Genomic DNA, 15281 nt, shown 5'->3' with positions numbered 1-15281 from the left:
TTCACTTCCCACCACCACAGTAACATGTGTATATGAAATGCTTTAGTATGCATTATCTTAAAAACAAACAAAAAAGTATATTTTGAGAGAGAGAGCACGCACGGGTGGGGGAGGGAGGGAGAGAGAGAATCCCAAGCAGGCTCCGTGCTGACAGCGCGGAGCCCAACGTGGGGCTCGATCCCATGAACTGTGAGATTCTGACCTGAGCGAAAATCAAGAGGGGGACACTTAACTGACTGAGCCACCCAGGTGGCCCAGCATGCATTCTCTTATAGAATCTTCACAATGGTCCTGTCCTCCTTTTCCCATTGAGGAAATCCAAGTACAGATAATGTCAGGATAACAAATGGATAATAAAAAGTCTGTGCCCCCAAGGAGTTTATATATATTATTTATATCAGCACACAGGCCACCAGTGAATATAAAATGCATCTGGTAGTCAGAGTGCCTGGAAGGACGAATTGGTTTGTAAAATAAATAGAGTTAGGGCAGATAAACTGTTTCAGAAGAGTGGTCTGGCAGGGTAACATCTTAGCAGAGACCCGAAATTACCGAGTAGAGAGCCACCTCCAAATCCAGGGGAAGAAGGTTCTGGGAGAGGAAACGGCAGTTCCCCAGGCCTGGAGGGGGGACCGTGCTCGGTGGACGGAAGCAGCAGCAGGAAGCCAGTGTTATTGGAGCACTTGGTGGAGGGGAGAGGAGTGGGAGGGGGTGAGGGCGGGGAGGGAAGAAGCCAGATCATAGCAGGCACGTGGGCATGTGGAGGACTTTGGATTTTTGTTTTGTTTTGAATGAGGCGAGAAGTGTTTAAGCAGAAAAGTGACATGACGTCATTACGTTTAAAAAGAATCTGCCTGGTTGTTGGACCAAGAATGAGCTATAGCAAGATAAGAAGGGGCACAGCAGTCAAGCAGGAGATGGTTCCAGTGGCCCAGGGAGAGGTAACTGGGCCGGGCTCGGGCGCTAGGGGTGGAGGGTAGCTAGGGGTAGAGAGACTGGCAAGTAGAGCTCTCAGAATTCGTCAACAGATTGAACGTGAAGAGTAAGAAGAGCGGCATCATGGGTAACGCCATGGTGTTTGGCCCTAACAGCTAGAAAAGTGCATTTGCCATTTATTAATACGGGGCATTAATGTGGCAGGAAGAGAAGGTATTGTTGGAGACATCAGGATTCCTGTTTAGCATATGTTAAGTTTGTGGCACCTGTTAAAAATCCAAGGGGAAAAGGCACGTGAATTGTTAGAGAAGTAAGTCTGATGTTCATGGGATAATTGAGGGCCTAAATTTGTGAGTCTTCACAAATGCCATTGAAAAAGCTTATGTGCCTGGATGCATTTGGCCAGGGCGGCGAGCCATTTTAAATACAGGAAGGGAGAGAGCCAAGCACAGGGCCTGGCCTTGCCACCAAGAGTGGGGCCTCCCAGAGGCCAACGGAAGCAAGCGTTGCAGACAGAAGGAGTGATGGGCTGTGTGTCAGGCTGGTGAAGGTTTGAGAAAAGTGGAAATTGGGACTTGACCATTGGATCTGACAGAGTGGGGGTCCCTGGTGATGTTGACCCAGGGGAGTGGTAGTGGAATGTTGGAGAGAATACAACCTGATGGCCGTGGTCTCAAAAGGGAGTGGAGGAGAGGAATTGATGCAGCAAATGTTTGCGACTCTTGTAATTTTCACTTTGTACTGCAAGGTAACGGAGACATGGGGCAGGACCTGGAGAATCCGGGGTGTGTTTTTTAGGCACGAACTCTACACAGCCTGCATGTGCGTGCAAGTGGTCCAGAAGAAAGAGGACAGTGGGTAAAAGAAGTGAGGGTGGGCTGGGATCTCATGCCTAAAGGAGGGACTGGCAGAAAGGCCACCCATGTAACAAGAGGGAAGGCAGACTTCACTAAAAGCACCAGTAGGTGGCTTTTGCTGGGCATGGAGAGTGTAGAGGATGAGTGCTTCTGTTTTCTCAGTGAAGGAGAAGCCGGGCTTCTTGCTTGTGGCTCTGAAATAGCTGTGGTCATGAAAAACAGCCCAGCAGAACATCTGGCCAAGTGCGGGGCCCATCTGAGCACACGATTCTGGGTGACTGCGTTGGTCACACGTTCGGAGGCTGGGCCACGATACAGGTTATCAGTTAAATCTGATCAGGCCAGCAAGCACAACAGCGGTGGGCAGACCAGGGGCACTGGCGGGAGACGTGGCTTCCTGAGAAGAAAGCATGACACAGTCACCTTTCAAAAATTTGAGAGAGATCAAATCCAAACAAAAGCTGTCCTGTCTTCACAGATTAACAGAAATGGAGGTTGAGGAGTGACAGAACGCGCAGAAAATGTATCAGAGCTACTTAGAAACGTTTATGACCACCAAAAAAAAAAAAAGAATTACTCGTGGTGTCTCCTGAGTGGACGTCCGTAAATCAGTAAATCCCAGTGGTGGGAAGGGTGAGGTTCCTCAGACTGCGGTCTGTTGTCACACAGATGTGGCATTCATGACCGTTGATGCACCGATGTGAGAAAATCTCCCCTAATAGTCCCCCAAACTCCAGGAGTGAAGGGAGGTATGAGTGGAAGATTAGAGCCTCCGTGCAGATGACTGTGACTTGATTTGCTTCAAAGATTCAAAACACAGATATGTGTATATACGCATATACGTGTACCCATGCATATAAAAAGGCCTTTTCAAAGGTTGTCAGCTTTCCCTGTTGTGTTGTCTGCGTTCTCTCTCTTGTCCGCGGTGTTGTGTGCTGTCACGGGAGAATTCAAGCAGGAAGTTTAGGCCACGGCTGGAATTTCTCCACAGGTTGGAGAATAATAGGAATTTCGGTTTTCAGCTCAGAGTCTGTCTGACTACAGAGGCTCGTGCGGGGCGGCCTTACAGGAGAGGAGAATCCATTTTACAAAATGTCAGCATGCTGGAGGTGAGCCTGGAAAAGAATGCTTGTCAGATTCAGGTATTAGGGGACACTGCAAGGCAAGGAAAATCCAAGTGCCCCTTGTCCACGTGCCCTTTCGCCTACATTTCCTCATTTTCCTCTGTAGCGAACAGTGTGGCTTAACCCTGGCGGGGCATTTGGCTTCTTCTTAGCTTAGCACATCACCCAGCATCACTGGTGTGCTTGCCTGCGTGTGTAATTTGTGATTGTGCCCTCCAGAGTCGGCCAGCTACCGAGAACCCCAGTAAAAAAGCGCCCCCGAGGCCACACACCTGGAGCAGTGCCCACGTCCCACGGGTGCGTGCGTAGAGCCATTGTGTCAGAGATGAGAACACAAAAATCGCTCCCGAGGTGTGTGCGTCTGGGGTCTGCATCAGCCCGAGGAGAATCTGTCATCTATTTTGCATGTCAGTTAACTGTGTTAATGAGAAAACCAAAACCTTGTTTGCATAGTCAAGGGAAATACATTTTGCTCTCCTGGTGGCCGCACTCCCTTACCACCTGGGATAGGGCCTTTAAATAAGTACACATTAAATCCCTTTTCTATTGTCAGTTCCCCCCAAATTAGCCCCTCGTTTTGGTCCTTGTTCTTCAGTTAAGCAACACGTTTCACTTATCACCTTCATCACAATGTTAGCGTTTAATGTTTGCAGCGATTTCGAAGAAGCGGTGTCACCCGGGGAAGTAAGGTGACAGTCACTTAAATCTCATAGTCATGGTGGACTCACTTTCTTGAATCTCATCTCATCAGTTACTTTAATGAATACAGTTATATACTCCCACAAGCCAAATCTGTTTTATAAATAAAGTTTTACTAGAACACCGCCATAATCCTTTAATGACACACACTGTCTGTGGTTGCTTTTGTGCCGAGTTAAGCCATTGCAACAGGCCGTCTGTCTCACAAAGCCTAAGGTATTTAGTATCTGAGTTTTTATTTAAAAATGGCTGATCTCGGGGCGCCTGGGTGGCTCAGTCAGTTAAGCGTCCGACTCCGGCTCAGGTCACGATCTCGCGGTTCGTGAGTTCAAGCCCCGCGTCGGGCTCTGTGCTGACAGCTCAGAGCCTGGAGCCTGTTTTGGATTCTGTGTCTCCCTCTCTCTCTCTGACCCTTCCCCGTTCATGCTCTGTCTCTCTCGGTCTCAAAAATAAATAAACGTTAAAAAAAAAAAAATTAAAAAGGAAAGGGCCGATCTCTGTGGGTGAATTGGCTCATGTTTCTCTGGGTATCTATGTACCCCGCTGCCCTACCAGTTGGCTCCACTGCCTTTGCACCTCCCAGCGTAGGTATTTGAGAGAGGATTTCTGGGCAATTTTATTTACCTTAAAGTAATCAAAGGCAGTTTTACAGAGGAGCGTTTTCCCTCTGAGGAAAACCAATTTAAAAAAAATTATGAGCAGATTTAAACCCAACGGTTGTATGTGATTCTCTCGGCCAGTAGTGTCAGGCTTGGCCCATCTACCTCCCTGTGGGGACGCCCAGGGTAACTGGAATAAACCTTTCCTCGCGATGACTTCATTCTTTGTCTCAGTCTTCCTGATTTGGGCTTGGTGCCTCACCTTTTAAGAGGATCTGATTTGGAGAGTCTCAGAGTTTGGGGGTGCCACGGTTAATGTCACTTGCTGTCTGGCATCTTCACATTCACCTGTGTAGCGGTCCGGGTACTTTAAGTCGTGAGTCTCAAACATGACAATCTCTGCTTTTGGGGACGTAGGCTACCCTGTTCTTTTTATCTGAGTGCCCCCATAGCAAATAGAATGTAATTATGGATTGTTATGTCTCATGTTCATGAAATTCAGATAATCTTTATAAGGATTTCCCAACAAGCTCTGCACTTCCTTTTGTAATTGGGATCACCTTGGCGTAGATTCAGGGTCTAGCCAGAGACGGTGGCTTCCCTGGCCTCAACCCAATGCCATTATATATGTGGCAAGAGCTTCCTCTCCACCAGGAGTCTGGTTACTTGACTCTGTTGCAGGGGAATAATCTTTCACCTTGCTTAAACTTAGAAATGGGTGAGGAAAGCCTCTATTCTCCCAAAGCACAGAGAAGGGAGCTCGCAGGATGCCTGCCTTCTATTTCCTTTACAACTACCACTGGCATATATAGTCCCAGGAGTGTAAAGTTAGATCAAAAGTTCTCTGCTCTGCTTAGAATAAATGAGAATGCTTATCCCTAAATCTTCAAGGAGCCAACCAGGCCAACAGGCTGTGCAGCAGGACTACATAAAAATAAAAAAAAACTTCTATAAAGGAAGACATAATTTAAGACAATATCAGCATAATTTAAGGAGCTCTCAAGAATGGAAAAGTGCCTGCAAATATGAAAAAGAGGTTAAAACTTTTCTACTAATCAGTAAAGGAATATAAAAATTTTGCAGAAGATTGGGATAGTTCATAAATGGAAATAGACTCGGGGCGCCTGGGTGGCGCAGTCGGTTAAGCGTCCGACTTCAGCCAGGTCACAATCTCGCGGTCGGTGAGTTCGAGCCCTGCGTCAGGCTCTGGGCTGATGGCTCAGAGCCTGGAGCCTGTTTCCGATTCTGTGTCTCCCTCTCTCTCTGCCCCTCCCCCGTTCATGCTCTGTCTCTCTCTGTCCCAAAAATAAACGTTGGAAAAAAAATAAAAAATAAAATAAATGGAAATAGACTTTTTAAAGCACGTATCTGTAAGTATCTCCAGCATGTCCCAATGAAAATCACTACTGTTCCACACCTGATAAAATAGCAAGGACTTCTTTAAAACCGTAATAACCGTTACGTGTAAGGCTGTAGTAAAACTGATACAATTCAAATTGATACAATCGTTTTGAAAACTACTTGGCTATATGTATAGGAAAGGAACTAACATGTGGAGAGGCAACATGAGAAATAAAACTAGATAAGGAATTTGTACAGTAGGCAGGAAACTCTGATGGATTCTGAGGGTTGGAGTTGCCAAGGTATTTTATACAGATTGGTCTGAAAGTGACTATTTAAGAGGGAAAGACTAAAAGGTAACATTTAGGCAGATTTGGTGAATACTGTGCATCGTAGATGATAGAACTTTAAAGTTAAGTAATCTAGGTTGTGCCCTCAACTTGACAGACCAGGAGGCTGACAACTAAAAAATAGGGAAACTTCCCTAAGACCCAAGTAGGAGTTATGAGCTCAGAGGGACTAGAGGTGCCAAGAGGAACTGAATGGAATCTTCTGAGTTCCAGCTCTGGTTTTCTTTTCAATATTGAAGGATTTATGGAACTCTTCAGTACTACTTACAAATGTAGAATTTTAATGATCTTATGTATATTTTAATATTTTATGATTCAATATGTAAACATCAATGTTTAAATAAGCTTTAAAAATAATTACAGCTATTTCTTAGTTTTAAAAATTTGGACTTGCTGGTAGGAATAATTAGGTAATCTTCATAGATTTAATAGAGCAAAAGCCAAGCTTGAGAAACCCTCAATTTGTTCAATCATCAGTTTTTTTTTAACGTGTACTCGGTGCTCTAGGCTCTAACTGCATTCTCAGAATACAAAATAAATACCACCAGCCTCTGTCCTCCAAGAGGGGGAGTGATGGACCTTTGTTCAAAATAACTCAAATTATTATCCACCATGAACATAAGTGATGGCAAAAATTGTATAACCCTCTAACAAGAACTCAGATTTAGATAGAAAATTTGCAAAGAAGATACTTGATCTTAAGGGGTTAATAGGAATTTCACAGACAGACCAGGGGAGGGGCTGTAAGTGTTGAGAAAAGCATTCTAAGAAAAGGGAACAGCATGTTCAAAGTCATGAAACAGCCTGACACATTCAGAGGCCTGAGATAGGTGTGTTTGTCTGAAGTATACACTGTGAACGGGAGAAAGAAGTTGGAGATAAGGCTGTGAGCGAGGGACTCAGTGGAACTTCTCTTTTTTCCAAGTAGCAAATATAGAGTGTTAGTGCCATGCCCCAGTTCCAAGTACCTTTACATGCATATTGGTTTTATTTTATCTCATTTGTTACCCTGTTACAGATGATAAAAGTGAGTCAGAGAGAAGGCAAATACCTTGCACAGTCACACTGCTAACAAGCAGTGGGATTGTGATATGAAACATGACACTTGAGTCCACAGCTCACTGTCCTAAAATCAGGCTGTCCTTCCTGTTCCACACTGGGATTTGGGAACACTGAACAATTTTAAAGGTTTTTGGCATGGTGGTATAGGCCAGAATTGGAAGGTTGTGGGTACCAAGTGTGAAAACCGCCTGTTGTGGGGTGCCTGGGTGGCTCAGTTGGGTTAAGCATCTGACTTCAGCTCAGGTCATGATCTCAAGGCTTGTGGGTTCGAGCCCTGCGTCAGGCTCTGTGCTGACAGCTCGGAGCCTGGAACCTGCTTCAGATTCTGTGTCTCCCTCTCTCTCTGCCCCTCCCCCACTGATTCTCTCTCTCTCTCTCTCTCTCTCTCTCTCTCTCTCTCTCTCTCTCTCTGTCTCAAAAATAAACATTAAAAATTTTTTTTAATAAAAATAAAAGAAAAAACAGCCTGTTGTAAGAATCAAAGAAAGGGCTGATGAGAGCCTGGATTTAGAATGTAAGTATTCAGAAGGTAAAATACACAGAACTTAGTCTTGATTTGATGGGGCAAATGAGGAATTTCTGGCTTGAAAAACCGAGTGTATGTTGGTACCTTGAATTAGACACTTTAAGAGAGAAGGAGGATCTGTTTGGGGACAACTGTAGTTGTGGTGCCCATGGAAAATCAAGTAGAGAGGTCTAGCAAATGAGGATGTTCAGGTCAACAGATCAGGAGATGAAGCCTTAGAATAATCAACCTGGAGGTTATCATTGAAATCCCTCTTATCAATACTACACACTGCTGAGAGCTTGTAGTGAGGTAAGAGGACCGTGGGGAAAATTCCAGTGTATTTGCTGCTCATAATATAGTCCACCAACTGGCTGTCTATCCACTAATTGAGTATTACATGAGGATTAATCAACTGCATCCCTAAGCACGCTGTTTAACTTGTCTTTTTAATCTTAGCAAGACTTTTGATGAAGGAAGCATTGCATTAATTAACAGCCTGAAGCTCCTTGTTTTGTCCCAGATCAGTACTTTGAGTATCACTAATACAAAAAACACTCACATTTAAGCCTTAGGTAGAGGAAGAGGTCTCTAACGAGACAGAAGGAGTAGCATGAGTGCAAGGATGAGAAGCAGAAGAAAGGGAAGTCAAATTACTCTGATGTGTTCAAAGGTGAGAGGAGCCAGTGGTCAGCACCGTCACAGACAAGTGAAATACGATGAAGAACTTCAAGTAATTATTGAATGTGGCCATTTTAGGGTCTTCAGTAGCATGTCAGGAGTTTTAACCCCTGTTTACTCTTGTACCTTCTGAGTCCTCCTTTTTAATCCCACCAGTCTACCTCCTTAAATACTTCTCAAATCTGTACTTTGCCTTGTGTGCCAAGATCTTAACTGACTCTAAATCCAAAGTACGCTTGGATTCAGTGTTCGCTTTACCTTATCCCTTGGCTGATCTGAAGTTATTGATCACTGTCTCCTTCCTGACCCACCCTTTCTTCTACAACACACTGACCTTGGTTTTCCTCCTCACCCCGCACCCATTTTTCCCTGCCCGTCCCTTCTGCACACACTCCATGTCTTTAATGGCAGCCATTTCTTTAACTGCATTCTACGTGCCATCAGTTTCCAAACCTAAACCCATCCCTCGTGGGGCAGTCTAACAGCCTGCTGGACATCGTGAATACCACAGATTCTTCAAGCTCAAGATGTCCAAAGCAGAATTTAAATGCTCATCTACACACTTCTTTATAAGCCCTTCTTCTCAAATCCCAGACCTCATGGTTATATTCATCTTCCCAGTTGCCAGCCCACTGGTGTGAGCACCTCCTCCTCCCTTATCTGATTAGTTATTGATTTCCCTCTCAGTGACAGCTCAAATCTGTAGCTCTCCCTATGTCCACTACCTGCATGGGCTGCCAACACCGTCACTGAATTATCCTCCTGGCTGGTCTCCCCTTCTCAGTCTTCACTTGCCTCCACTACCTCGCCACACTGGCTAGAGTCCTCTATCTAAGGTGTAAATTTGCTCCCATCACTCCCTTGCTGAATTCTTTGCCTGTAACTCCACCTCTTCTCTGTACCCTTCCTCTATAGAGTCAGTCAGATTGGTTGTTTTTTGGTTTTTTGTTTTTTGGGTTTTTTTCAGTTCTTCAACATGCTCATGCGCATGCTTTCTCTCTCTTTCTCTGTCTCCCTCTCTCCCCTCCCCCCACCAACACACATGCTCATGTGCCTTTCTGGAGAACATTTATACTCCATTTTTACTGGTAGCTTTGTCTTCCATCTTCAGGAAGCTTCTATAATCCTGTAAATTTGTGTTGTATAGACTTGCCCCGTGGTCTCTCAGCATTCTACCTTTCCCATGCCATAGCCCTTTCTATGTTGTTTTCTAATCTCTTATTTTTGTCCACAAATCAGTGCCTTCCTCTGAATTTTAAGCTCCAAGGAGACCATATCTGTATAGCACATCATTGTACCTCAGCCTCCTAGTACAGTGCCCAGAAGAGTGTAGGCATGTAATCATTGTTAGAGGAAATAAATGCTCTTCTGAGTATTTTTACATTCATTATCTCGGTGGGGGTAAAGTTGAATAATTTTGAAAGGGTTTTAATGAAACATGAGATGTCAGTGGATTAGAAGATTAAATTATTTGTTGAGTTGTTTTGTACTAATAGAAGGAAAGAGAATAGTTAGAGTCAGCAAAGCTGGTTAGGAGAGTAGAAGCATTTAATCCCACCTCATAGAACAAAGAGGAAGAGATTTTTTTTTTTTAATCTGGCTTGCATTATTAAATTTTACCTTCCTTCTAATAAGTTGAGGCCTGTAAGGTTGTGTGTGTGTGTGTGTTAATATTTAAAGGTATCATATTGTTCATATTTTAGAGCTTTTTCTCCACCTGCAAAAACTTTAGATAAGATGATTTAAGAATCTACCTGTATACTTTACTCATTGAATTTCTTTTCTTTGGTAGGGAGGTTTATAGAAGTGAGTAATCAATTTAATTATCACTTGTTTCCAGAAAAAGGGGGATGGAATATTATTTTTTAAAGATTTAAATGGGTTTAACACAAGGATAAGGAAATACACAGCAAGAACTAAAGGAATTGGCAATCAATAGGAAATCTAGACTGAGAAAACCTAAGTAAGGTCAACTACTTGGAGGACAAAATTAACCCTAAACTACCTGGAAGTCAAGGCAAGAGATGAATGTGATAAGATGTGTTGTTTGATGTCTTTTAGCTTCTTGTCAAATATGAACTTCAAAGGTTGGAGAGCTCACAGTTCAAGATGGACTTTGCAGTCAAGTACTTGAAATACGAGTCAAATTTAGATGCCAGTTGTGACCGTTGAAAGCAAATGCTCTGCTTTGACATTACTATAGAGAGATTGGCATGCATTCTGTCTTAGATGGTGGCTGTCCAGGTTCGCACGGAGGTGTAGTTACAGAATTGTCAAAGAAAAGGGAGGTCGAGCCTTTTTCCTCCAAACACAACTTCGAACTCACTGAGCTCCTTAAAAATACATATTTATTTGGAGCTCCTAATTCTCTATAAAACTTGGAAGACAGATGCTTGGTTTGGAAAATTTTGAGGAGAAGATGCCACAGTCATCTGCCTCTGCCAGAAAAAGATCTAGTGGGGATTTTGAAAATGTTAAACTGTAACCAGCCAGCACTGTATTCTAATAGTTCCGTAAGGTGAGTGAGTTGGCTCAAAAATGCATCCCGTGTAACTACGTATGCCGACCTAGGGAGTGGAGTTGTTCTGGACCTTCTGACCATAATTAACTGTGCTATCATGGTGGCGTCTTGGTACAAGGATCCGTGACTGGTCTATATGAGGAAATTTGCTGTCTTGTTTGCTATTGCAGAGGACATAAAGTCTCATCTAAAAGTGATAGGAATCTGTTGAGGTTTTAAAATTAAACAAGAGGTATAGGGCTGTTCCATGTGATTTAGAAATGGAATTTACTCTGTCAAAGTCCATTCCTATCCATCCAGACTCGTAAGGCTTAAACTTGGAAGTAATATTGAGACCACATGGTTGGACACGTGGCTGGCCTTGTTGGTACAGTTGAGGATGATAGTACAATAGCAAAGGCTACCAGATATTCACTTGTCCTCAATACTTTTCTATTTGCTGAGATTTAGTATCAACAGCATCTCAGTGAGAATTACCATTCCTCATACTAGCTTGAGAGATTCCAACCCATATCTAGGAGAGAAATCTGGCAAAGAGTTTGGGAAGGAGAGGCAACACACTGGGCACATCTGGAATTTGGGAGGGGGAGTAGAAATTGTCTGATGTGTGAACATCAGATAAAAAAAAGTATTAGGGTTTTTGTTGTTATTGTTGTTCATTTGGAAATAAGGTAAGAGTTCCCCCTCCCCCAACTCCACAGTCACTACTTAGCCATTCTTCTAGCTGGTTGGAAGTTGTTCTTTATTTTGTATTTTCTATGTAATTATTTCCATGGTTTCTCTGAGTCACCCAGGTGAGCAATTTGAATGTGCTGTCCATTTGAGATTTTTGGTTCAAAGAGACTGAGACAGATGCTGGGCAGAGTATGGGCATTGCCCATATATCTATTCTTCCTTATCACTCCCTTGTTCTCACATAAAATGAGGGGGCAAAAGGAGATTTTTGAAATTTTCAAAGAAAAATCTGCCTGGTGATTTGGTTTTTCCTGCCCCAGAGCTGATTTTTCTTTTCTTTTTGTGAACCAGGAGCCTTTTTGTAGGTGGGAGAGCGGTTAGTAAGGCAAATGTGTGAACCTCTCAGCATGGCCAGACACTGTTTGCGGAATGAGAGAGAGATGGATGTGGAAATAGGGTTGAGGGAGCATTGTCTACTCGTGGAGAACCACTAAGAGAAACTAGGCAACTAGTTTTCCACCTGCTGTCTTCCACACCTTCAATTAAATTTTATTCATTTCTGATCACGCGTTTCTTTCAAAAGAGTGCATTCTTGGAATCAAATATCTCATACATTTTTTATCAGTGCAAGTAAAAGTAATGAATGTGAGCAGAATGAAATGCGCTTTGCTCTTCAGACTTCCCCATGAGTTGAAACAAGGTTGATCTTGACACCATGGTAATAGAACCAGAAGATAAAAGACCTTCCTGTATTTCTGCAGAGTACAGTACAATCCACAGCCCATCAACACCCATTAAAGATTCAGACTCCGATCGATTGCGTCGAGGTTCAGATGGGAAGTCACGTGGACGGGGCCGAAGAAACAATAATCCTTCACCTCCCCCAGATTCTGACCTTGAGGTATGTCATTGACAATGACCTAGTAAATAACAAGGTATCTTGGTAGTTAAATGATGGTTCTGTTCACACGCAATGTAAATAGGCTGTGATCAAGATACCCAAATGCTTTTGTTCCTGCTTTTTTTCCCTATGTTAATTGTAAGTAAAGCATTTTTTTTCTCTTTCATGTTGACTGTAAGTGAAAACAATTATTTCTGTTTTCTCTTCCATTTTCACTACGTGCAAAGCATCCGGTTATTTCTCTCTAAGGAAATACAGTAAAGTGTATAATTCTGCTTCAACAAAATTCTCTTGTACTGCTCTGTATCATTGCCATTTCAGTTAAGTGTCATACTAAAAGTGATTAATAAAATCCACTTTGAAAATTAAAGACACACTTAGGTATATGAGAAAGGAAAACCTGGGATGTTCTAAACTGAAATGGCAATTGTCTTATGAGACCTGTTTTGGTGGAGTTCAAAAGCAGGAGGGATTAAATAAAACCTTAAAGGGTAGATTTCATAGCTTTGAATCCACTGCAATTAAGTTTCTGGGTTTTGCCAAGTGAAAGCTGATGGTGGGAAACATGATTCTTTTGGCTGAAAAGATGAAAATTTCCCAGCAGAACCTATGTGTATGAATATATACTGGTGTGAGTGGAAAGGAGAAGAAGAAATGTACGCTTCAGAAGCCTTTGTGGCATCTCAGAGACATTTTTGAAATGAATTCCTTCAAATCCAATTCCAAATATCTCAAGAGTGTTTTAAGAGCACATGTGATGTGTCTGCCTAAATTTTGTAATCTGAAGAAAACAGGCAGGAACAATATATAACCCAACTGCATGATAACAGTCCAAAGGTAGCATAAGGTGAGTAGATGATGTGAAGTTTTAGGTTTTATGTGCAATTTTTTAACACTTGGCTTGATAAAACTGAAACATAAGATTTGTTATTTTAACACTTTAATAAGCAGAGAGAAGAGATAAGAAAAAGAAAAATGGAATGATGTTTAACTGATTGCCCCCGCTCTGTCTCAATAAGTTGTGAACAGACTAGTTTTAACTCATTTTTAATTTTTTCAGAAGGGAGAACTGTGAATCTTCAGAAGTAGAAAGGACATACATTATTATTTCTTGCCCATGCTTGTATCAATGTCACTAATATAATTGTTCTACACACCATCTGAGGTTATAACTGGAGAAAAGCTGGGAGATACTCTTTGGAAGAGTTGTGTTTTAAAACATTAAAAAAAAATTCAGATTTTTCTTTTGTCTTCTATTTCAAGACTGCTTATTTATGTTGAAGTTAACTGAATCACAGGTTTCTCAACCAAGGGAAACACATCCTGATTTGGTTCTTCCTTTGTAGAGGGTGTTCATCTGGGACTTGGACGAGACAATCATTGTTTTCCATTCCTTGCTTACTGGGTCCTATGCCAACAGATATGGGAGGGTGAGTACCGAGAGACATCAGTTTTTAATTTTTTTAGAGTTATATATGTCTAGAATTGAACTTTTATCCAGACAGGGATGTGGTTTAACTTTAAATAATAAATTTAAAATATGAACTGGAGGACAACTGAATTTATGGATACAGATATATGTGTAAGGCAAAAACATATAAATGAGCAAGAGGAGGTTGTTTTCATATAGATTATATGGAAAAATATTTTGTTTTATATTTTTTATGTGAGTCATTCAATTTTCTTGGTTTTTATTCGCAACAACATATTCGGCGGAGCCAGTATTTCACATGTTCTTGTCTTCAGTGATTAGCCGAGTTAGTATTTTATTTTCAAAACACCTGTTAAGAATGTCTTTAAAAGTCGCTTTGCTATGAGCTAAATCTATGTGAATGGCATATAAAACTGGGCCTCTGAATGACAATAGGACCAATACATCAATGTTTAAGTTGTTATAATATTTACCTTTGGTGTGGTAGGTAAAAAATAATATTACAGACAACCTTCCATGAGTAGAAATTCAGCCTCGGTGTTCTGTTTTCGGGTTTCCCCAAATCCTTGGAAATTCTTTTTGATCTCTTCCTTGGTGGCTTCATGAACCTTTCCCACACCAAAACCATGTTAGTTAAAGTGGCTATAGGTAATTGAATATGTGAATACGATATTTCTCATTTTTTTCCATCATTAAAGAAACAATGTTACAGGTTTTAAATCTGTGAAGATATTGGTTCAGAGCCTTAGGAACTGAATTCTTGTGTCTTGGTGACTCTGGTTGTTCATCGCAATTAAATCTTAAAACACAAAATGTGTATTATGCTCTCATTACAGATTTTATGCTGGTACCCATTCTTTCAAACAATACTTATTTCAATAAACGTATATTGAGTGCCTGCCCTGTAGGTATAGTTTGACAGTGAAATTTGATGAACTATCTATTGAGCATTATAGTGAAGCTTTCCTTCTCATAACCCTGAAGTTACATATACCACCCCTCAAAAAGGCTGGAAAATATGCACGTTTGTAAGAGCAAAAATATTCCAGAATATTCCACCCTTTGGATTTCTATTTAGAGGGGCGCCTGGGTGGCTCAGTCGGTTGAGCTTCCGACTTCAGCTCAGGTCATGATCTCACAGTCTGTGGGTTCGAGCTCCGCGTTGGGCTCTGTGCTGGCAGCTCAGAGTCTGGAGCCTGCTTCCGATCCTGTGTCTCCCTCTCTCTCTGCCCCTCCCCCAGTCTCACTTTGTCTCACTCTGTCTCTCAAAAATAAATAAATATTTAAGAAAAAATTTAGAAGTAAGATATCTGGGGGCACCTGGCTGGCTCAGTCGGTTAAGCGTCCGACTTCGGCTCAGGTCATATTCTCATGGTTCGTGAGCTGGAGCCCTGTGTTGGGCTCTGTGCTGACAGCTGAGAACCTAGAGCCTACTTAGGATTCTGGGTCTCCCTCTCTCTCTGCCCCTTTCTGACTCGTGCTCTGTCTCTCCAAATATAAACATGAAAAAATTTAATAAGAAATAAGATATCTGTAAAACACAATATGCCCCATCTTATGGTTAGAGTTTCTATGAGAAGAAGACAATTAACAAAAAT

At 42.1% G+C, this 15281-nt stretch overlaps 1 protein-coding gene across 6 annotated transcripts in view; it reads left to right on the top strand.

Moving 5' to 3' along the window:
• Positions 1–15281, top strand: part of EYA1 (EYA transcriptional coactivator and phosphatase 1) — a 220537-nt gene that overhangs the window by 125809 nt on the left and 79447 nt on the right. For all 6 annotated transcript variants that reach the window (XM_047842334.1, XM_047842331.1, XM_047842330.1 and 3 more), the window contains 2 exons: positions 12112–12251; positions 13598–13681. In XM_047842334.1, coding sequence (XP_047698290.1) covers positions 12112–12251; positions 13598–13681 — 224 coding nt within the window. The remainder of the gene's footprint in view (positions 1–12111; positions 12252–13597; positions 13682–15281) is intronic.

This window comes from Prionailurus viverrinus, chromosome F2, assembly GCF_022837055.1.
Source record: "Prionailurus viverrinus isolate Anna chromosome F2, UM_Priviv_1.0, whole genome shotgun sequence".
Classification (NCBI taxonomy): domain Eukaryota; kingdom Metazoa; phylum Chordata; class Mammalia; order Carnivora; family Felidae; genus Prionailurus; species Prionailurus viverrinus.
The sequence above is the reverse complement of the archived record's forward strand: the minus strand, read 5'-3'. Positions and strand labels throughout refer to the sequence as shown.